The 22,878-nt window shown below is 37.0% G+C and overlaps 2 protein-coding genes across 3 annotated transcripts; both read right to left on the reverse strand.

The window, feature by feature from the left end:
* Positions 1-16,890: 16,890 nt before the first annotated feature.
* Positions 16,891-19,212, reverse strand: LOC132181706 (uncharacterized). Its single transcript, XM_088514416.1, has 6 exons — positions 19,207-19,212; positions 19,034-19,111; positions 17,618-17,701; positions 17,414-17,497; positions 17,295-17,329; positions 16,891-17,067 (listed from the first exon to the last, which is right to left on the reverse strand). Exons 1-6 carry the CDS (start codon positions 19,210-19,212, stop codon positions 16,926-16,928), a joined length of 429 nt encoding a protein of 142 aa, XP_088370542.1. The 3' UTR covers positions 16,891-16,925.
* Positions 19,213-19,707: 495 nt separating this feature from the next.
* On the reverse strand, positions 19,708-22,015 carry LOC132183167 (signal recognition particle 19 kDa protein-like). 2 transcript variants are annotated; one of them, XM_059596567.2, is made up of 6 exons: positions 21,835-22,015; positions 21,471-21,668; positions 21,148-21,247; positions 20,271-20,333; positions 20,084-20,157; positions 19,708-19,846 (listed from the first exon to the last, which is right to left on the reverse strand). In XM_059596567.2, exons 2-6 carry the CDS (start codon positions 21,648-21,650, stop codon positions 19,832-19,834), a joined length of 432 nt encoding a protein of 143 aa, XP_059452550.2. In that variant the 5' UTR covers positions 21,651-21,668; positions 21,835-22,015; the 3' UTR covers positions 19,708-19,831. The 2 variants fall into 2 exon arrangements, with proteins under 2 accessions (XP_059452550.2, XP_088371039.1); XM_088514913.1 differs by having other exon boundaries at positions 19,708-20,157; positions 21,854-22,015.
* Between the last annotated feature and the right edge of the window lie 863 nt (positions 22,016-22,878).

Consider the following 22,878-nt stretch of genomic DNA (forward strand, 5'->3'; position numbering starts at 1 on the left):
ATGCTTTTCTTTTTTGTCGATTAATGTTTTAAATTGTTAGGTATAAATGATCTAAACATAACAATATGTTAAAGCTTACTTAATAACTCTTTCTAATTAAATATGTTAAAAGGTCTGAATCAGAGTTAATTTACACAATAAAAAATACCGATTATATGGACTAAATATGATATTATTCTCATTACTTCACAAACAATGGACATTAAAATGCTTGTGATAAAAGAAAAATGATTCACGTCAATATTTTCTTTTATATTTTTTCATCTCATTCTACAAATTCAATAAATTAATTAACTATTAGATTTATACACTCATGTGGATTCCACACAAATTCAATGCTAGATTCATTCATTCACAATAAAGATGGTTGAAATGAGAATGAATTCTATTATTTCTTGTGATACAAATGCCCATTAACCAAGGAAATTCCTTGAGAATATTTCGAAAGCTAAGAGTATTCATATCCAACTCAACAAATATTTAGCTAAATTTTAGCTAAATGATTACCTTTTTCTATTTTAACTATCAACTTTTAATAGCTAAAATATTGGGTAAGATGTAGCTACATTTTACCCAACTTTTTAGCTATTAACTTTTATTTTTTAATTTAAAATATTATTTATTTATATACTCTTCTTATTCCCAAAGAGGAGAGATAACAAGATTAAATTTATTATTATTATTGTTATATATGAATTGTTGGGTTAGAGTGCTCATCAAATTTGCTGAGCTATTGTCTTAGCCACTTTGGCTAGTCAGATGTGGGTTTTTTGTTTTTTTTGCTAAATGGATTAACAATAAAACTATTTGGTTAAGCAAGATGTGAGTGCTCTAACATGTAATTTGTAATTCATGCCCTATAATATAATTTTTATTTTATTATCCGAATTGGATTATGCGTTCATAGCATCTCTAACATATTCTCTAAAACTTCTATTGCGTGTACATTTAGTTAATATGAAGCAAAAATTATATCCATCTATTCCTTCTTCTGTTTTTTCATCATTTATCTCTCGTTTTTTAGCTACAATCATTTCTCACCCTTGTCTCTAGATGGTTTTAAAAAACGGTAATTTTTTTTTAATAAACTAGAGAATAAAATAAAAAATATATTAGAGTTTTTTTTTTTTTTTTTTTTTTTGAGATGATATTAGAGTTTGTATTGAATAATAGAAGGTAAAATAGAGAATAATGCTTTTTTAATGAGGTAAAATGCATAACATTGTTGGAAATGTTCTTAAAACCAATTGGAAAATAAATAATGAGATTAATTATGTGAAATAGAAGGTACTAGGCTTCCCCATCCCTCCCCTCCTTTTTTTTTTAATTTCTAATTTTCGTTTCATTTTTATACATTTCTAACACAATTCTTACGAAAATTTTGTGGCCATGAATTTATCCGTTCGAATTATGTTGAAGTCAAGAAAAGTGCCTGATATATATATATAGTATTTTACCCAAATATTTTGACAAAAAAAAGAAAAAAGAAAAAAAGAAAGCGGAAATTATGATGCTATTCCCAGGCCACCAACGGGGAAGTCCCCAATTAACTTCACTGTTTATTATCTTATCATCGAAGCTGCGAAAGTATACAAAGGTAGAAACCAATAATTTGGCCATTTCTGAGGCTGGGAAACGGATAGCCCAAAAAACCCATAAAATGTTCTGAGAGATCAAACCCCTTCCCCCAAGCCTCCTTCCAACCAGAGCATGTCCATTTCCATGGCCTTGTTTTCTCTGCCAACCCACCCTCCATCCCTTTCTCCCTCTATATCTTCCAAAGCCCATCTCACCGTCAAACCTCACCTCTCACTCAGACCGCCCAAGACGCCTTTCTTCCTCCTCTCCACCGCCAGGGCCTCAGCAGACAATGGAGCTGGAACTTCAGCCTCAACTGCAACTGCACTTGAACCGGAAGCAGGCCAGAGGGTAGCTGAACCTCCGCAGCCGGTAGTTGAGAAGGATGAGAGCTCCGCTGGGGCCAATGGGTCTGCAGGGGCAGGGGAAGCAATAGAAGTTGAGGTGGTGAGTAAGTTTGAGGATCCCAGAGGGGTCGAAGGGACTTGGGACTTGAAGCTACCCGTTTTGCATGCCCTTCTAGGACACGGATCAGTCAACTACGACACCAATTACAAACCCTTCATCAAGGAACTAAGACTTGCTCTGAGTATCTACAAGAAGCCAAGTCCCTTGTTGATGAACTAGCTCTTGTTGGAAAGAAAGTTGAAGGGGAAGATCTTATCTGTTACCTTGTTGGAGGCCTGAATCCACAGTTTAATGCCTTCATCACTACCTTCTCTCTTATTACAAATAACAATTCTATGCCTCTAGATCAGTTTCAGTCTACCATATTCAACCATGAACGTCTTCTACTGCTGCAGAATAAACAATATGAGACCACCTCATTTGCGCTTTATTCTCAAAAGCCAAATACTCACAGGCCCAAAATCAGCAAGAACACTACACGTAATCAACCACATAAGCCTTATGGTGATTAGCGTTATTCTTCTCAGCAAACAAATCGTGCTTCAATCTCAGATAAAACAAATTCTACCTTTTTCTAATAGCACTAATCGGATTCCTTATCAAATTTATGGTAAGACAAGCCATAAAGCACTTGACTGTTATCATCGCATGGACTATGCCTACCAAGGAAGACACCCTCCAAGCGAGCTTGCAGCCATGACTACTCAATCCAATGCTCTCCGTGAAGATGATGACTGGTTAGCTGACAGTGGGGCTAATAACCATATCACTACTGACTTGGAAAATCTCACAATCCAACAGCCATACAATGGGGAAGAACAGGTTGTTGTAGGCAATGGTAGCTCTCTTCCCATTACGCATACGGGTTCTTCTTCTTTCAAACTCCAAAACACTATTGTTCATCTAAAACATATCTTACATTGTCCTGATGTTTCAACTAATCTCCTTTTAACAAATCGCTTCTGTCATGATAGTAATTGCCACTTCAAACTCACAGATTCTTATTTTCTTGTAAAGGACAACCATTCGGGGGAGATAATATTGCAGGGGCCAAGTGAGGATGGTCTATACCTAATTCAGCTGAAGCAATTTCTCATCAATAAATACAGCAAGCCTGCTGCCTTTCTTGGAGTCAATAAACACAGCAATCATGTTGCCTTTCTTGGAGTCAAAGCTGGTGAAGTCACTTGGCACAACAGACTTGGACATCCCAATTTTCAAGTTCTTAAGCGTCTTCTCAAGTATCAACATCTTCATGTCAGTCATTTATAGTCTAGTTTTTCTTTATGTGTGTCGTGTCAATTAGCCAAAAGCAAATAACTACCTTTTTCAGGATTCAACTCATGTTACCAATTCTCCATTAGAATTAGTTCATAGTGATCTTTGGACCTTTCCAGTTGTGTCTGTTAGTGGTTATAAATTCTATGTTATATTTGTAGATGATTTGTCAAGATATACATGGATTTTTCCTTTGAAATTAAAATCTGAAGTATTTGATTGTTTTGTCAAGTTTAAGAGTTTACTTGAAAATCTTCTCTCAACAAAGATCAAACGGCTCCAGATTGATGGTGGGGTGAATATACATCTCAGCAATTCAAAAACTTCCTTTCTTCTCATGGTATTTTTCATAGAATAACATGTTCTCACACTTCCCAACAAAATGGGATAGCAGAGAGAAAACACAGACATATCATAGAAACTGGCCTTACACTTCTTACTCAATCTCATTTACCTTCTAAATTATGGATTGAGGCTTGCCATACTGCTTTCTATTTGATTAACCGATTGCCTACTCAAACTGTAAAATGGTATACTCCTTATTTTAAACTGTACAATAAGGAACCAGATTATGGTAATTTAAAGGTATTTGGTTGTGCTTGTTACCCTCTTCTTCGTCCTTATAATAGACACAAACTTGAATTCAAAAATAGACAATGCATCTTTCTAGGATACTACTTAAATCAAAAGGGATATAGGTGCCTAGATACCTCCACCAAACGAGTCTTTATCTCAAGGCATGTGATTTTTTATGAGAATTTGTTTCCTGCACAAGGTACTGCCTCTCACATGGCTTCAGCAAGTAACTCTCCTTTGAATCAAGTTTTTGTTCCTTTACTCTCTCAGTTCATTGAAGTTAACAATATTTCAGCTGATTTGATCACAACTGAACCAATTTCTGTTGAACCATTATCCCCTCCAATTGTTCCCATTGCAGTAATACCAACATCAAGCTCTTTACCCGCAGAATCCACTCCAATTGTGATAACATATTTTGTTACACCAACTAGAGTGATTTTTGATGATAATTCTCTACCTACTTCACCTACAACCATTGATTCCACTGCAGAATCAACACCAACACCTACCTGTGACACACCTCTTCGAATCTTAGAAGATCATATTCCTTCCATCTCTTCACTACCGACCCTGATTGATCCACCAAGCTCACCTCATATTGTTACTAGATCCCAAACAGGCAGCCTAAAACCTAAAATTTTTACTGATTTCAAGCTATACTACTCAACCAAACATCCCCTAAAAGCCATGCATACATCTATCTCTACCTTTAGTGAGCCGAGCACCTTTACTCAAGCAGCCTCAAATCCCTATTGGCTGGCTGCCATGAAAGTGAGTTCCAAGCTTTGCAAGAAATCACACTTGGTCTCTTTGTCCAAGACTGCACAGTAGAAATGTCATCAGAAACTAATGGGTGTATAAACTCAAACAAAAACTAGATGGAACCATTGAAAGGTATAAAGCATGGCTAGTGGCAAAAGGGCTTGAACAAAGAAATGATATAGATTACATAGAAACATTTAGTCTTGTGATAAAACTTGGAACTGTGAGATTGATTCTAGCATTAGTTGTTCATTATAATTGGTCTTTGAAGCAAATTGATATATCAAATGCTTTTCTCCATGGACAACTTGATGAAGAAGTTTTTATGGAACAACCAAGAGAATTTGTTGATCCTCAATATCATGATTTAGTTTGCAAACCTCACAAAGTCTTGTATGGCTAAAAACAGGCACCAAGAGCCTGGTTCCATAGACTTACTCAAGCTCTACTTGAACTCGGTTTCACAGGATCATTGATAGATACTTCCTTATTTTTGCTTTATAGAGATTCCCTTACCATTTTTGTGCTTATATATGTAGATGATATCATCATAACTGGAAATAATCTATCCAGCATCAATGATCTCATCTCACAATTGCAAATTGAATTCAAGTTGAACGATTTGGGTAACTTGTCATATTTGTTGGGAATACTTGTATATCGTACTTCTGCAAGTTTGTCTATTAACCAATCCAAACATATTATTGATCTTCTACATCGAGTTCACATGATAGGGAGCTAAACCTTACTCTGCTCCATGCACTTCGGGCAAAAGATTGACTAAATTTGATGGTGAACCATTGGAAGATCAGTCCCTATATAGGCATATTGTTGGTGCACTTCAATATTGCACTCTCACAAGACCAGATATATCCTTCTCAGTGAATCATCTTTGTCAGTTTTTACATTGTCCTACTACAACTCATTTTACTACAGCTAAGAAAGTATTATGGTATCTTAAGGGCACTCCAGATTATGGCTTGTCTTTCACTAAGGGACCTCTTCATCTAGAAGCATTTTGTGACTCTGATTGGGCTGGTGATCCAATTGACCGAAGATCCACAAGTGGTTATGATGTCTTTCTCGGCAATTGCTTAATCTCTTGGCAATCCAAAAAGCAACCAACTGTATCTTGTTCAAGCACAGAGGCGGAGTATAGATCTATGGCCATTGCCACTGCTGAGCTATATTGGTTACCCATGCTTCTCAATGAGTTGAGAATCTCCCTTTTCTCTCCACCAAAGCTCTGGCGTGACAATCTTGGAGCCGTTGTATTGGCATCTAATCCTATCTACACTACAAAAATGCTATGAATTTTTAACTAGGAGTTTTTGACATGCGCCTTTTGACGTTTCTCAACGGTTAAAACGGGGGGTGTCAAAAATTCTAGATTTTTGATGTGTCTACAGTGCCACGTCAAAAAATTTTGACGAGTTGGAGACGACACGTCAAAAAAAACTTTTTTGACGTGGCACTATCGCCACGACAAAAGTTTTTGACGTGTGAACACAGCCATGTCAAAAACAATTTTTTGATGTGGCAGTGTTCAGCACATCAAAAAAGTTTTTGACATGGCACTGTTGCCACGTCAAAAAGTTTTTTGATTTGCTGAAATTCAGAACGTCAAAAAATTTTGCAATCTTTTTTGACGTGTCACTCCGTTTGACACGTCAAATATATATATTTTGAATAAAATATTACAATTCCAATATTAACTTGATATCCAAATACAATTACATTTCTAATATCCAAATACAATTACAAATACAAATATAATTACAATATCCAAATACAATTACAATTTCAATATCCAATACATAATCCAATATTCAATACAATCCAATCCAATCCAATATCCTATCCAATCCAATTCAATCCAATATCCAATATCCAATATATATTCAATATCCAATATCCAATATTCAATATATATACAATATCCAATACATATATTCAATATCCAATATATATATCCAATATCCAATATCCAATAATATATATCCAATATCTAATACATATCCAATTTCTAATGCATTCAATACATATGAAATTCCAACACAACTTCATTAAACAAAATTTCAACACACATACTACGTTCCAACACAGCACATAACAAAACATATATATACATCGAAAACACGTTCCAACACAAGGCAAAACAAATATACAATCAAACACTTCTGGACTATCTGCTAGAAATAAGTTCCAATTAGTCTCAACAAATATATAGTTTAATCTAACTATATACAACCCAATAAACAATAGTATATATATAGAACTTAACAAACAGTGATGATAAACGATGTGTGGCGCTCAACTCAACACAGTCATCCCCCAACGCTTAATCTGCATTACCTGCAAATGAGTTGTGAATCAATAATAATCAATACAAAAATTCAAAATTAATCTATACAGTGATGCAAATATACGTTAGTTCTAAAATGGACCGCTATAACAAAGCGTTGATATCTGGGACTTTTGTGAAAACTAGGGGTTTCTAACAGTTGTTTTTAACAGTTAACAACTGTTATAAAAACAACACAAAATATATCATTACCTCTGTGGGACGCATATCCAGAGGTCGACGCGAACATGGCCTCGAGCTGGCGGAAATAGGCCAAAAATATGACATCTTTCTCTACTATCTGAGCTTTTTGTTCTTCAATCTGCTTCGCTATCTCATCCATCGCACGTCTTTGTTTTGCCCGCTCCTCTTCCATTGCACATCTTTGTTGTGCCCACTCCTCTTCAAGTTCTCTAATTCTATCCGTCATCTGTGAGAACGAGGAGCTCCAAGGATTCTAAGACCGTGCTTAGGACGGTGTATAGTACGAATGTATGCTGCCCCGCACTGGCAGCACATTCGGACCCACCTGTCGGACCCTGCCAGCATACTCAAGCTTATTTCCGTGCGCCTGAGCATACGCGTCATTAGGTGTCCATCGTACCGTCCCTTCAGTCACGGTCGACGTCAATGCCGGGTCAGTGGGTATCAATTCCTTCATCCTCTCCTATACATTAAAAAAAAAAGTTAGTATCTCATATAAGGAACGTTAATCATAAATAATTTATCAAAATATATATCGGTGAGTACTTACACATCTCTTCCTAACCACTTCATTTGGATAGCCACCACCCTTCTTCGTGTGTGTCAAGATGTAACTTTGGGCTCGAGTTGGAGTAGTGCCCAAGGATAAGGTCTGCATAGAAAAAAAATCAATACAAAAAAAAAATAAAAAATAAAAAAACCAAAAGCCCTAAACAACCGCATATATATATATATATATATATATATATATATATATATATATATATATATGCGGTAAATATATATAAATACCTCTTGATATGTCGCCTTAGCGAAGGTCATCGACCCGGTGCAGTGAGGTGTGTCGTTTTTTGCTCGCAATGCCTTCATGTAGGCAGCATACTCCTACATGAATATCACTCTTAAAATGTTAGGCCTAACACAATTACAATTAATGAAACTACACAATTACAATTAATTCAACTACACTCATGACCTACCTAATTCTTCGGGTCGCACCATTTAGCCAACAAGACATTCAAGTCCTCGGCGTTATATTTCCTAACGGCATCCTCACCCATTCTCGCCTTCACTGTGTCTGGAGTATCGCGCCGGCTTGATTTTTAATGCGCGTTTTACAGAGTGTCTCCAACTCTTCAGCTTCACGCCCATGTCTTTGAATGCGTCCCTTTTAATCGCCTCGAGATTGTACTTAGACGGGATGTAGAACTCAGTCTACACAAGTTGAAAAAGTTAGGCGTATAATTTCACACATTAACAACGTGTAAAATATTGAAATACACGTGCGAAAATAGAAGAAAGAGTTTAACCATACCATCAAGGCGTCCCATACATCTTCCTTCGCACGGGGAGGTACATCCGCCCATTCATCCCGTAGTCTAATATAATTCCCGGCCCTTATAACGTTGCCGGTCGACTTTCTGAATTTCATCCCGCTAAATCCTACGGGCTGCCACGCCTTATTGTACTCGCACACGACCTTTTGCCCGGGGGGAACCTCCCACGTCTTGTTTGATGGTGGGATGGTCACCACCAGAATTTTGGTGCCCCCGTCTCGCCCGATGCATAACACATTAATAATTGTAAATGTTAATTATTTGGAATTCAATAGTAACTACATAAATTTTATATGTATTCAATATTGGTATTTGAAGCATATATACTTACTTATTGTCCGGAGATGGCGAATGCCCAACACTTTTGGAGGATCATCGAGCTCCGAGTCACCTGAGCCAACATCCGCGTCCTCCCTATAATACTGTGTCTCGCTGTCATCCGGATGCAACGGCTCACTGTATGGGACACTATTCAACTCGGGGGGGGGGGGGGGGGGGGGGGACAACCGCTCTACTCGCTGATAAGTGCTAAAATATTCATATTTTCAGCCCTTAACTTGCATGTTTTATTCCTTTCGTTTTACTTAATTAGGCCATTTTAATTCCTTTTTATATTTTTCATATTTTTACAAGCTTTTGGAAGAAAAAGATGTAAAACTAGGTAATTTAAGCTCAAAAAAGGAAATGAAGACAATTGGAGCTCCCTGGTACTGCGATCAATCGCAGGGTACCTGCGATCGAGCGCAACACCCGAGAGGACATAGCAGCAAATAGGCCAGGAGCGATCGAGCGCATGCTAAAAGAAGGAACGATCGCAAATATGCGATCGAGCGCACACGGGCTGCGATCGGGCGCACCCGGGCGTAGGAGACTTATCGAGTGGCGGCTAGATTTACAATATTTCCATATTAGGGTTTTCCAATTTCAATTTGTAATAGGTCAAAACCCTACGAATTCCCTTGATTTACTACTTTGTCTAAGACTTCTAAAGCCTATAAATAGACTCTTAAGCCTCTAGAATAAGGGGACTGAAAAAGGAGAAGAAGATGAGCTCTTCAAGTTCAAGTCTCGGGTTTATTCTATTCTTTTCTTTTCCTTTATTTTATGAAGATGTTTAACATCAACTTTATGTGTAGCTAATTTACTTAATAGGGCTAGATTGAAGCCCTAATTATGTTAAATTAATATTTCAATATTGACGCCTTGTGATGATCTTGTTGTGCTATTTAACTTGATTAATACCTGCTTGCATAAGTTCCTCATATGTGTGTGCCTGATCAACATGTGCATGTGGTATGGACTAGTTAGTTATATCAATTTGGATGACCGAGTCTTGGGTTTAACTTAAGTAACAAAAGAATCCACACCACAGTTCTTGGGTTAATCAACATGGGGAACCAAGAGTATACACCCACGCCCTAGGCCTAGTGTGTTTGTCGATTTCCATAGAACATATGCTTTTCTAAAGAACAACTTAGTATATACCATGCTAAATCCTTTAAGAAAGAAAAAAGTTAGAGTATACACCCATGCCTAACTCGTTGCTTAGGAGAATCTATAGCTTAAGGAGTATACACCCATGCCCTTAGGTTGGCAAACATTAGATATGCATAACATGATCAAAGCATTGACATATTGTCATATTAATTGAATATAATTAGTGGTGGATATCAAAGCTCTACTATTTTTATTATTATCAACTCAATCTCTAATTTACTTAAGGAGATTATTTTTAAACGGAAATTCAGCAATTCTCGTGGGAATGATCCTGTACTTGCACCATATACTACTATGTTGACCTTGTGCACTTGCAGGTAAAACGTATAAATATTTATCTATTAATTTAGGTAGTATTTGGCACAACACTCGCCATGTGCACATATACCCATCTCGCTCATCGTAGGCAGCGGAGTACCAAGATCATATGACGGCTCCTTGTCATACGGAAACTTCTGAGACCCTTCCCCATGCTCAAGAAGTAATGGTCTATACCCCTGGTCATCTATATGTACAGACCCCCGTAGTCTACTCTTTCCCTTCGTAATCATGTCAACCTGTGAAACACATAACGCACCCAATTAATTATGTATATAATAGATAAAATATGCACCACAATAACCAATCAATGTAGAAAGAAATAACATAAAACAAGTCAAATAATGTGAACTATATATATTATTACATCAAATTTTTTTTAACCACATACGGATCTAAGTCTTGTCGAATGTAGTCAATGTCATCTTGCGGATCCACTTCATTATTGCAGGTCAATAGGAGTGGCTCACACTTATGGTAGTTGGCACATTCATCATCATGACCTTCACCTTGACCAACGTCGTATACGTTTCTAGGTTTAGTCCTTACAACACAAGCCCAATCAGGGTCCCTTTCATCTTGGACATAAAAGACTTGGTCAACTTGTGACGTTAGCATATACGGCTCTTCAATAATTTCTTGGCCTCGGTAGACAAGGTTTTTGAAGCTGACAAGCATCATGCCATACTCGTCTACCTTGTACCCCCTGTCCCTCGTGTTGTCCGCCCAATCGCACTTGAACAAAACATACTTAGTCCTGTCGAAGTACTACACCTCAATTATTTTCGTCAACTTGCCATAGAACGTTTCACCATCAACAGTTGGCACGCGCACCCCGCTGTTCTGCGTCCTCTTTCCAGCATCGAATGCAATAGTGCGAAACAGCTTCCCGTTAACCACATATATGTTATATCTAGTAGCTGTGGCCTTCGGCCCTCTACAATGCATTACCAATTTGTCACCTATTTCCTTCCTTCGTCAATCGTCCAATCGATTGACCTACGAGTATATTACGTACAATTGACCATAAAAAAGTTAGTTTTGTTAGTTGTTATGAACCAATAAGTAAATATAATCGGACTTTAATAGTTAAACATCACTGTAATCGAATGTAGTTACGGTACCAATCGCAAAACAGTGCTTGATGTTGGGTTTCTAACTAATCCTCCGTCGATCGCCCTCTGTCGCATACGAAGTTTAAATTCTATTACAATTCACAACTAAGCGTGCAAGGTGATATTGAAGTTGCATACACTATTAACACGACTTACATTCATAGTTGAAGGAACTCGTCCAAGTTAAACATAATGTATCGGTGAATTTGTGTCAATGTGACACGGTCAAGGATGACTCATGTTCCCGCCCCCTTTGAACCATCCGGGTTTCTTTGAGCCCTATTGTAAAATGTTGGTGCGTGATCTAAATACCTCGAGCAGAACGCCACCAACTCCGTTGCAATGTAGCCATCCGCAATGCAGCCTCAGGAGCCGCTTTATTGCCAACATTAGATTTGAACCCCCAAGGCTCCTACATATGATCATAATTCATTCATTACAGTTAGTGACGATTTTATAACGGAGGAAAAATAAATTGATGAATATTGGTAAAGTTATTTTACCTCTCTGCTGGATACATCCACCTATACTGTACCGGTCCACCGAGTCGGCATTCACGGACAAGATGCACGACCAAGAGAACCATCACGGTAAAAAAACTTGGGGGGATGACCAGTTCCATCTGGTACAAAGTGATACAAATGTCACTCTCTAGTCGGTCCATATCATCTTGTGTCAATGACGTTGAACATAGGCCCCTGAAGAATGCAGACATCTCGACCAGTGGTCTCACCACGTTTCCTGGCAGTGATCCACGCAATGCAATAGGGAGAAGTTGTTGCATAATGACGTGACTGTCATGGCTCTTCAAACCGGATATCGTACGATCATTAAGTCGTACACATCGGGAAATATTCGAGGCATAGCCGTCCGGCACCCTTACATTTCGAAACACTTTCAAAAAATATGTTTTCTCGTCCTTAGACATTGTGTGGCAAGCTACGGGTATATATATTTGACCATCCTCGCCCGTGTACGGATGAAGTGTATGTCTCAACCCCATTTCTTGCAAGTCTGTGCGGGCTTGGATGTTGTCATTCGTTTTCCCTGGAATGTCTAGTATTGTGCCAAGTATGTTGTCCATCACATTTTTCTCAATGTGCATGACATCAAGGTTGTGCCGCAATAGATTATATTTCCAATACAGCAACCTAAAAAAACACTTTTCTTCTTCCATAATACGTTAACAGTCTCGCCTTCTCTTTCTGTAGGCCCACTCTTCTTCCGTTTCTTGTCTTTTTTCTTATTATTCGTCCTTGCCTTACCGGTATTCTCATCCCCAAATGCCATATCTTCTAATTGTCTAAGGATTTTATCTCCATTACATCGGGGGCACTTTCTAATTCTTGTTTGCAGTCAAATGTTCTTTTGTTCCTCCTCCACGGATGATCCATGGGCAAGTATCGCCTCTACCCCATATAAAAAAATTTCTTGCCGTGTTTTAACCTCCTGGACCTCGTCGAGTACATACAGCAGGGACATACCTTCTCACCCCTGTTAGGCCACCTAGACAAATCTGCGTATGTCGGGAAGTCATTAATTGTCGACATCAATTGCGCTCGCAACACAAAGTTCTTTTTCTTGGACACGTCAAATGTGCGTACACCTACAGTCCATAGTTTCTGTAACTCCTCAATTAAGGGTCGAAGGTAGACATCTAAATCCATTCTAGGTGACTTTGGGCCCGGGATTATCAGGGATAGTATAAATGACGTTTGTTTCATGCACGTCCAAGGAGGCAAGTTGTACGGTACAAGCATTACAGGCCAAGTGCTGTGGGATGTGCTCATGTTCCCGAATGGATTAAATCCATCCGAGGTTAGTCCGAGCCTGACATTCCTCCTGTCTGCTGAGAAGTCTGCATGCCACCTCATATAAGGGGCAGTATGCTCTGACATAAACAGTCTCTGTAGTCATGGTATGAGTGGAAACCACCACAACACCTTGACTGGGCGTTTCTTACTCGATGATATGGGTTGACCATCCTCATCCAACTGAATTTAATCCTTGCACTTAGATACTCCACAAACAGTACATGTATCCAAATCCTTATTGTTCTTCTAGAATAACATACAATCATTACAACACGCTGAGATCTTCTCATACCCGAGGCTCATGTCCCTTAAAAACTTTTTTACCTCATATGTATTAACCAGTAAAGCTTCATCACTATGAGGCAGCAACTGATTGATGAACTCAAGAAAAGATGAAAATATTGCGTTACTAAGTCTGCCAACACACTTCAAATTGTACAGGTGTACAGTAACACTAAGCTTGCTATATTTGGTCCCATCATGAAGTAGCTTCTCTGCCTTCTTAAGCAAGTTGTAGTACTTTAGTACGTCATCATCGTCGGCTTCTTCATTCACAGTTTCTTCATTCCCCTGCACCGCCACTTCAGGCTCACAATTGTCTTCCATGACACCGTGCATACCGAATAGATCACGCAACATTGACTGCACGTTTTCACCTTGTGCTCCCTGATCTGTGATCGTGGTAGTCGAAGTAGAGACTGCAATAAGAGACCGGACAGGCTTCTCCCTGTGATAATACCAGGTTCTGTATGCAGTCATTATTCCCTTACCTCCTGTCAAGTGGTCAAATACCAAACCCAGCGGGTGGCGCTGCTTATTACGACACACCTTACAGGGGTAGTGAATTTTTTCATCAGGGATTGTATAGTTCCTAACTGCGAAGTCCACGAATGATCTACACCCGTCTCTATATTCCCTCTTACTCCTAGACTTTGTCATCCAACTCTTGTCCATAGCTTTAGTTACTGGAACCCACACTACAAAAATTATGATCATTAGCGGCGACTCCAAGTTGCCGCTAATAAGGAAAAAGTTGCCGCTATTCACAAATACCGGCGACTCGCGGCCGCTATTTGGTGGTTGGTAGTAAGTGGACGGTGAAGCTAAATACCGGCGACTTTCAAAGTTGCCGCTATTTGTATGTCATTAGCGGCGACTTAGAGTTGCCGCTAATACTTTTTTTTTTGCCGGAAAAAATGGTTCAAAATGGTTCTAAGGTTGCCGCTATTGTATATCATTAGCGGCAACCTTTATGTTGCCGCTATTTGTATGTCATTAGCGGCGACATAAAGTTGCCGCTAATGATATAAGAAAATTAAAAAAATAAAAATAAAAAAAGTCAATAGCGGCAACTTGGAGTTGCCGCTATTGTTCTATCATTAGCGGCAACCCATAGTTGCCGCTATTTATCCAGTATTACCGGCGACTTATAGTTGCTGCTATTTGTAATAAGAAAATTTTAAAAAAAAAATTGGAAAAGGTCAATAGCGGCAACTTGAAGTTGCCGCTATTCCTCTATCATTAGCGGCAATCTAAAGTTGCCGCTATTTGTCTGTAATTAGCGGCAACTTAGATGTTGCCGCTAATGAATTGAAAAATAGAAACTCAATAGCGGCGACCTAAGGGTCGCCGCTATTGAAAAAAAAAAAAAGAAAAAAAAAAAAGAGCACATATATATATATATATATATATATATATATATGCAAACACTACACACTTGAACCAGGAAAGAAAAAACTCCAAAATAACATTATTCAAAAGCAAAAATACAAGAAAAATACATTACTTAAAAAGGGTCATGTTCAAATAGCTATATACCTCCTCATGGAGTAGAAGAGTGCAACTTTCTATTTAATCTTAGTCAATCAGCAATCAAGATTCAATCAATTTTAAGCAACATAGAAGCATGAAAGGAGGAGGTAATAAAAGTATTTGTAACTACAATACAATCTTATCAGTTTGTAATTTGATGAAAAAAATAATTTTACAAGCCAAGTTTTATCTGTATCTTTAAAAATAATATCCATAACCTACATTACACACACCACCACTTAGAACCGACAATTAAAAGTGAAAAGGAGTAATTTATCATGATTTATTACCTAAATATTGTTCTACATTTGACAGGGGTAGGCAGACAGAAGTTTCTTTGGCAAAGGTTACATGACTTTGGCTAAAGATTTGATTGCCATGGTAATACACAATCCAAAATATAAAATTACTTAAGCTTTTCAATTATATACCAAGGTAGATATTAACTGCTAAATCACAAGGCCTGTCAACTAGTTTATAATAGACCAAGAAAGAGATGGGAGTAGACGGTGAGGGGTTAGTCACGTAACTGATGTTCAGATGATATCAAGCATATAATTTGAAGAAAACATGCAGGTAACAACTTGAATGTACAAATTCATTTAGCAGCCTTTTGAAAATCCCAAAAACATAGTCAGCTGAACATGCACTGACCAACTTTTGATTCTCTTAGTTTGGTAAAGGCAAGCATGCTGTTTGAAAGTTAATAATTTTGGCAAAATTGCATTGCGCTAAAAACAAATCTTAACTGAGCTCAAAGCATATAGCGCAATGAATGAGAGTGGCAACATTTGGTCCCCCACCAGAAATCTCCTAACAGACCCTTTATCAGGCCAATTCTTAGTCTAGAAAACTCTCAAATCAGTATCTCCGTCAATATTTGCATTCCCTACAACCATCCATTTTTAATAAATGCAACCCTCAAGTATGCATCTCATGATATAATTGCATGAAAAGGAAAAGAATGGGAAGTGTTCCACCTCCGGTTTAAGATCTCGATGCACCACACCCTGAAGATGACAAAATGCTACCACATTCAGTATCTGTACCATGACAGCCTTTGCCTCATCTTCTGAGTATTTTCCACCCCTACAAAAGTAATAGAATAACTAGTTGACGACTACAGTGATGCACATCTGAAAGCCCCAGAGAAAAAACCTACAAAAATAAAGAAATAAAATAAATGACTACCTTGAAAGTATTCTGTCTAGAAGCTCCCCTCCTTCACATAACCTGAAATATTCACAATAAGAATTAAATTCCATAAGGTCGAAGGTCTAGTACAATGCAGTGAGCAATCATTCCAGGGACTTCTATGTTATAAAATCATATTTAGTCAGCCACAATTACAGATTCCATATGCTTGTATTTAAGAGAGGCACAAGAATATTGGTAAATAAATAAATAAATTGTTATTAAGCCCTCATGAACCATCCATAGAAACATAAATTCATCATTCATGTCAACCAGTTATTATTTATATGAGCTGCAGTAAAACATTTGATGTCAAAAAGCAGAGTTTGTTCCAAGCTTACTCCATTACTATGTAGACATTATCGTGGTCTTCAAATGCATCATAGAATTGTACTAGATTGTTATGTCCTGTCAAGGCTCACAATATTTTCACCTCTCTTCGCACATCTTCAATCGCAATTGCTGATGTCATCTGGCAACAAGGATTAGAACAGCATGAAAAAATAACAATGAACAACCCATAATTGAGCACTATAAAATTTTGTTAAATATTTCAAATATCCAGTTATCCACCAACTCCCAAAAGTTTACTAAACTGAAAAAAAAAAAGACCATACGAATAAAATTTTGGAAGCTAACCAAGATGTAAAGAACCAAAGCAGCCCAAAAGGTTATAAGAAGCCCTTTACTTATCCACTAAAGAAAAGGTCATTAGAAATTCTAAAAGACATGATTTATTACCTAAATCTTTCTTAGCTTGTTCTGTTTTCCCCTGTTCTTGCAATTTCATATATCGCTCATGAGCTTTCTGTTTCTCTATCTCCTCTCTGCATGATACACAAAAGTTGATAATAAATACAATTGCTTTACATGCAAATCTGTTCAAAGTATAAAGAAGTATGTACTCCACAGAAGATTTGTGTCATAGGACTGAAAAAGAATCAAAGAAAACCACAAAGATATATTTAAAATAAAAAATAAAAAATATGGACTCCCACTTCGAAATAGAACATAAATATGTCCTCTTGAAGAACAAAAGTGACCATTAACAAACCTTTCACGCCTAGAAAGTTCAGTTGTTTTCCCCAACTGCACAGGAAGAAAAAACATTACTTCTATTTTTGGCATAAGTTAATAAATGAAGAATGCATGAGAAAATTTGGTGGAGCTTACATCGATATCTCTGGCTTTCAAGGACTTTTGCTTTACCAAATTAGGATTTTCAATCTGGATAATACCTTGAGTGCCTTTCAGCTTCTGCTAAACATTAATTGAGAAAAAGACAATGGAATCATGTTGATGAGCAACACCCATAAAACAATCCAAAACATAAGCACAATAAAGCCATCAAAGTAACAGCTGGTCATTATTACTAACTTCATTATTTCCTTCAGATTCTTCTTCAGATCCTTTTTGAGATCCTTCTTCCTCAGAAACTTCCTCTTCATATTCAGCTTCTTGCTAATTACATCAAATTTATGAAAAAAGTGATGCATAACAACATAAAACAACTCAATAATAAGAAACAGGAAAGGCAACCTATTCCATAACAGACTCTTGTTGCAGAATCAATGGCACTTTCAATTAATCAATAATCTGCATTGCTACAAAATGTGTGTGTGAGTGAGTGTGTGTGTGTGAGAGAGAGAGAGAAACCTTTCTGAAAGTGCGATGACAGGAAGAAGTACCAGCAACTGCAATAATTAAATCACACAAAAAAAATATATAAATTATATTTTTGCAGTCACTTATCTGAATCCATTAACTACAACTCCTGAAAAAATAAAGGTTACCTGAGAAAGTTCAGTGAAACCTCTTCAACGCCCATTTGACATAACTACTAGTTTCTAATCGTACAATTAAGGAAACCCCATAAAATCCAGAAGAAAAGAAGATACGGAAACACACTAATATTTTTATGGAGAACTCATGGACAGAAGGGGCAAAAAGCACAAAGAGATATGGCCCAACATGTCACCAGAAAACTATAAAGGAAAAATGACCATAACAGGTCTCAAAATCTGGATTTTATAGGAAAAGCATCTATAGTGGCAGATGTATGCAGGTTCAGTAATTATCAAAGAAGAAAACACACACAAGAACAGAGCCAATGATCATCCCATTACTTCATGGAAAAGCCAAGCAAAGCCCAAATGGATATGTCAACTATGTGATCGTATGAGTGTGAGACCAGCCTATTCTTGCAGCTACCCCTGATTTGCTACCAGAAAAAGTGCCAGCGTTGCCAAAGATATTGCTGGACTTAACACATAGCATCTTGAAAGAACCCAAGACGCAATAGAGCAGTTGAGGAACAAAAGTGGCATTGGTCTTCCCTAGCGCCTCCAAGTCTTTATTTGAGTGGATATCAAGCAATTTTTATGCCTCCAAAAGATAAATATTTCATTTCCTTTTTATTCTTAAGAGTTATTTTATTTGCTTCCAAACTAAATTCTTAAATTCTTTTATTTTCTTTTCGTTGTTGCCAAAGTGGCACCAACCTGACCTACTAAATTCTTAAAAAAAAATAAAAAAATAAAGGTGAATTCCATAGCTTACCTTTTCTCTACATGATTGATCCTTATTGGTCATGCAATTGGGCAGCTAAATCTAGGCCATCGACATTGCTCACCTATGAAACAAAATTAGGTGCTCAAAGGTGGCTCAAATGTCATGCTGTACAACAACATTACAGCATTATGATGATTATGTTGGACTTTACCAAGCAAGTATGAAATAAGAGCCTAAGCTATATAAAAAAACTGGTAGGATTTCTGTAAATCAATACTGCACCTTGCCAGTAGACAAATTTGCATGATGAGAACACAAAAAGAGCTTTAGATGTGATACACATCGAGTATAAGCAACAGCCTATTTCATCAAAAACCGTCAAAACACAACTTGGCAATGTCATTCCATACAGTCAGACGCCCATGAGAAACTTTGTATCCCTTGGGTTCTTATACCTCCATTTACACTACAAAGAAATTAGGTCTTTAGGGGCGACTCAAAGTCGCCCCTAAAGGTCCTAAAGTGGACGCTGTTGCCAGCATGTCGCAGCATACATAAATTGATTGAGAATGGAGTCAGTAACTGGTTCAACTTGACAGAAGCCAGAGATAGAATGGAGTCGCGATGGCAACCAGCAGAATCAGTGGCAGCCAAAGGGTCCAAAATATTTAAGATACATTTTCTTGAGTCGAGTATTTTCCTAAGGTGTCCTAAGAATAAGAATACTGACAGCAACTTCTCTTCACCTAACATACCATCCATTTTTTTTTCAAAAAGGTTTTAAGAGTATACATGAATATAAGAGATATTTCACTTATTAGAGATTTGATAATTAATACAAAATCCTAACGATAAGAACAACATTAAATTGCAATTTCAAAACCTTTGTACAGTTTGGAAGAAAGTGAAGTTCAAAAAAAAAAAAAAAATTGAAGAGCAAAGCATATATACAAGCGACTTGATGACAGTTGCTGCTAGCTGTAAGCAATCAAAAAAAGACACCTGGAGATCTGTACAGTTAAGAAGATGACTTGTCCTATAATTGAGTTACATGTAGCTGTCCTCAGCAGAACAACAGCTCTACATACATCGCAACTGTGTGACAAAGTCAAAAAGCCTACAAATTATGAATGTGTAAAGATATATATATATATGTACACACACGAAAACTGGTTATAATTGCTAATGAGAGATCTGAATTGAAAATTGCTAAGCCTGTTGATAGCATCAAAACTTGAGTAGCACATCCCGGCCATAGACTAGGAAAAGCTATAGGGCACATTTATTTCCTTTACACAATCATTGTATGGGATTACAATTTCAAAACAGTACGTGAGTTTTCTTATAGGTATGAATGTGATAACAGAGCCAATACATTCTATAGACCACTTCAAGGCAAGAGTCCTCTGCCAAAATGAAATTCATAAATCCTAATTAACTTGATGCTGCATGTTGTGGCATAAAGAACCATAAAGGAAACAAAGAAGCAGTAAAACTATTTTAGGGGTAGCGCATTTACTCGTATTTCTTCCATCATAGAACATTTTCAAATCCCCACCAGCAGAAATGCTCGGCCAGCACCCTGAGTAAGATACAAGACGACCAACATAACAAGCTTTAGTGAAGGAAAATCAACAGTTCATGGAGATAAAGAGTCCAAAAAATTGGATCAACCACAAGGCTAAGTTTTCAGAAAGGTAAAAAAAGGATATGATTAACTATTCAAACAAATTGTAGTTTAATATACAAATTACAGATTTCCATCTCAAATCGACAGGGTAATTGGCCCTTCCCTAACGAAAGGCAATTGAATCAATAACATATTTTGCCTCTTAATTTAACTGTTGTATAATGGCATTTAAATGACTAATAAAGCTTGAGCAATTGGCATGCCATGCTAAGATTAGATAACTGCATTGGGACAGCCACTTCTACGAGGAACTTCGTATAATATAATCTATGCATGTCATATTAATCAAATAAAAATTTCAAGTGTTTGGGCAACCATCTAACAATGGTTAATGGAAATCTTTTCACATACATTTTGAGATAAAAACTTGCTCATATACAGCAACCCAATTGAAACAGAAGAATTTCTTTAAATTTATAGGTCTTTGTTGGAAATCAAAATGCTGTTAAATACTATGGCATACACAAATAATCATTCTTTCATAACATTAAATTTGTTAGAATTCTAACCATTATTTTTAACAAAATGATTCAGATTTTACCACCTCAACATTCAGAGTTCTAAACGATCCTCAAATTTTTCTGTACATAATGGCTAAGATTCTAAGAACTAGAGAAAACGTAGAGGATCCTGATCCATCAATAACATAAAATAAACAAAAATGACCAGATAATAGTAACTAGTAAATAAGAAAATTTATCCTTACTGGAAGAAATGGCTGGATTGCAGAGAGTCCCATCCTCCCTTTTCAGCAATACCCTCACTCTCCCTCTTTGCATGAAGTCGCGCGGATAAGCCTTATCTAGCTGCCACCAACACCCTCAAACATTTTCAAGACCCATAAAAAATTACAAAAAACTAAAACTAAAACAAAAACCAAAAGCATCAACCCGTAGATCCATCAGCAACACTCTCAAATACTTTCGAGACCCATTAACAACATTCAAAAAAATTTGAAAAAGAAAAAACAAGAAGCACCAATCCTTAGAAAAGCGCAAAATGAAATGAACAAAAACAAAAAGCACGAACCTCAATAGCATTAGGGAGCTTGAGATGAGCGCAGCAGTCGGCGATCTCGGTGAAAGTGGGATTTTCGCATGCGTTGGCGAGGCTTATCCGCCTCCCTTCCGCCACCGTTTTCTTCGAGTTTATGTAAATTGGGTAGAACACTATCCACCTCTTTATATTCTCTATTTCTCCTCCATCCATGTCTCTGATTCAAAAACCCTAACCAAAACAGGCATAAAATTCACAGATCAAGATACAAAACTATACAAATACAGTATATAAGACTCGTGATTCAGGCAAATCCAATCTTCCGTGTGTAAGGCGGAAGCCCCCAAAAATGGGTGATCAAAAATCGAATCACTATGCGTATCTTGGTGGCCATTACTTTTTGGCTGACTCCTCACCCAGTTCTATTGATCAGAAGTATCCAGCAGCGCCGCGCCGGTGTAGAATTATATTATAGGGGCCGATTAAGGCTCTCCTTATCCCCTTCCCTTTTCTTCCCCCCTGACCGTGCGTGTGGGACTTTGGGGTTAGGGATTTGGATCAAACAAATATGGTCTGAACTTTTCGAAAAACATCAAAAATGATCTGAAAATTTCAGAATATTAGCGCCAATTTCAGATATCCCGCCACTGGATGGCGCTTATTTTTCGCACTCAATAGGGGCGACCTTAGTCGCCCCTAATGAGCCTCAAAAAAATTTTTTTAACAATAGGGGCGACTAATGAGCCTCAAAATTTTTTTTTTTTAAAAAAAAATTATACTTATAATTTTTAATTTTTATTTATTTTATTTATTTTTGTTTTTCTTTATTTTCTCCTGTAATATGTTTTTATTGTTATAATATTAACTAATAATTTCCGTTTAATAAAGATCATTAAGTTGATATTTATCTTATAATTAATTATAAGATCAATACAAAATCCAAAGATAATATAAGATCAATATAACTAATACACTAAGATAATATAAAAAGCTTATAGTTTAATTGAATGTTCGATTGAACCTTCAATTGTATTCAGTTTGATCGATCAATTGATCTTATCACTATCAATCTAACTAATTCATTAGGATCAATCAGATGTTTGATCGATCAATTGATTCCATTACGATCAATCGAACTAATTCACTATGATCGATCGGATTTTTGATCGAATGTTTGATCCTATCACGATTAATCGAACTAATTCACTATGATAGATCAGATGTTTGATCGATCAATTGATCCTATCACAATAAATCGAACTAATTCACTAGGATCGATCGGATGTTCGATCAAACATTTGATCTTATCACGATCAATCGAACTAATTCATTAGGATCGATCGGATGTTTGATCGATCATTTAAACATATCACGATCAATCAAACTAATTCATTTAGATCGATTGGATGTTTGATCGAACATTTGATATTATCATGATCAA

The sequence above is a fragment of the Corylus avellana genome, chromosome 3 (assembly GCF_965113065.1).
Source record: "Corylus avellana chromosome 3, dhCorAvel1.hap1.2, whole genome shotgun sequence".
Lineage (NCBI taxonomy): Eukaryota > Viridiplantae > Streptophyta > Magnoliopsida > Fagales > Betulaceae > Corylus > Corylus avellana.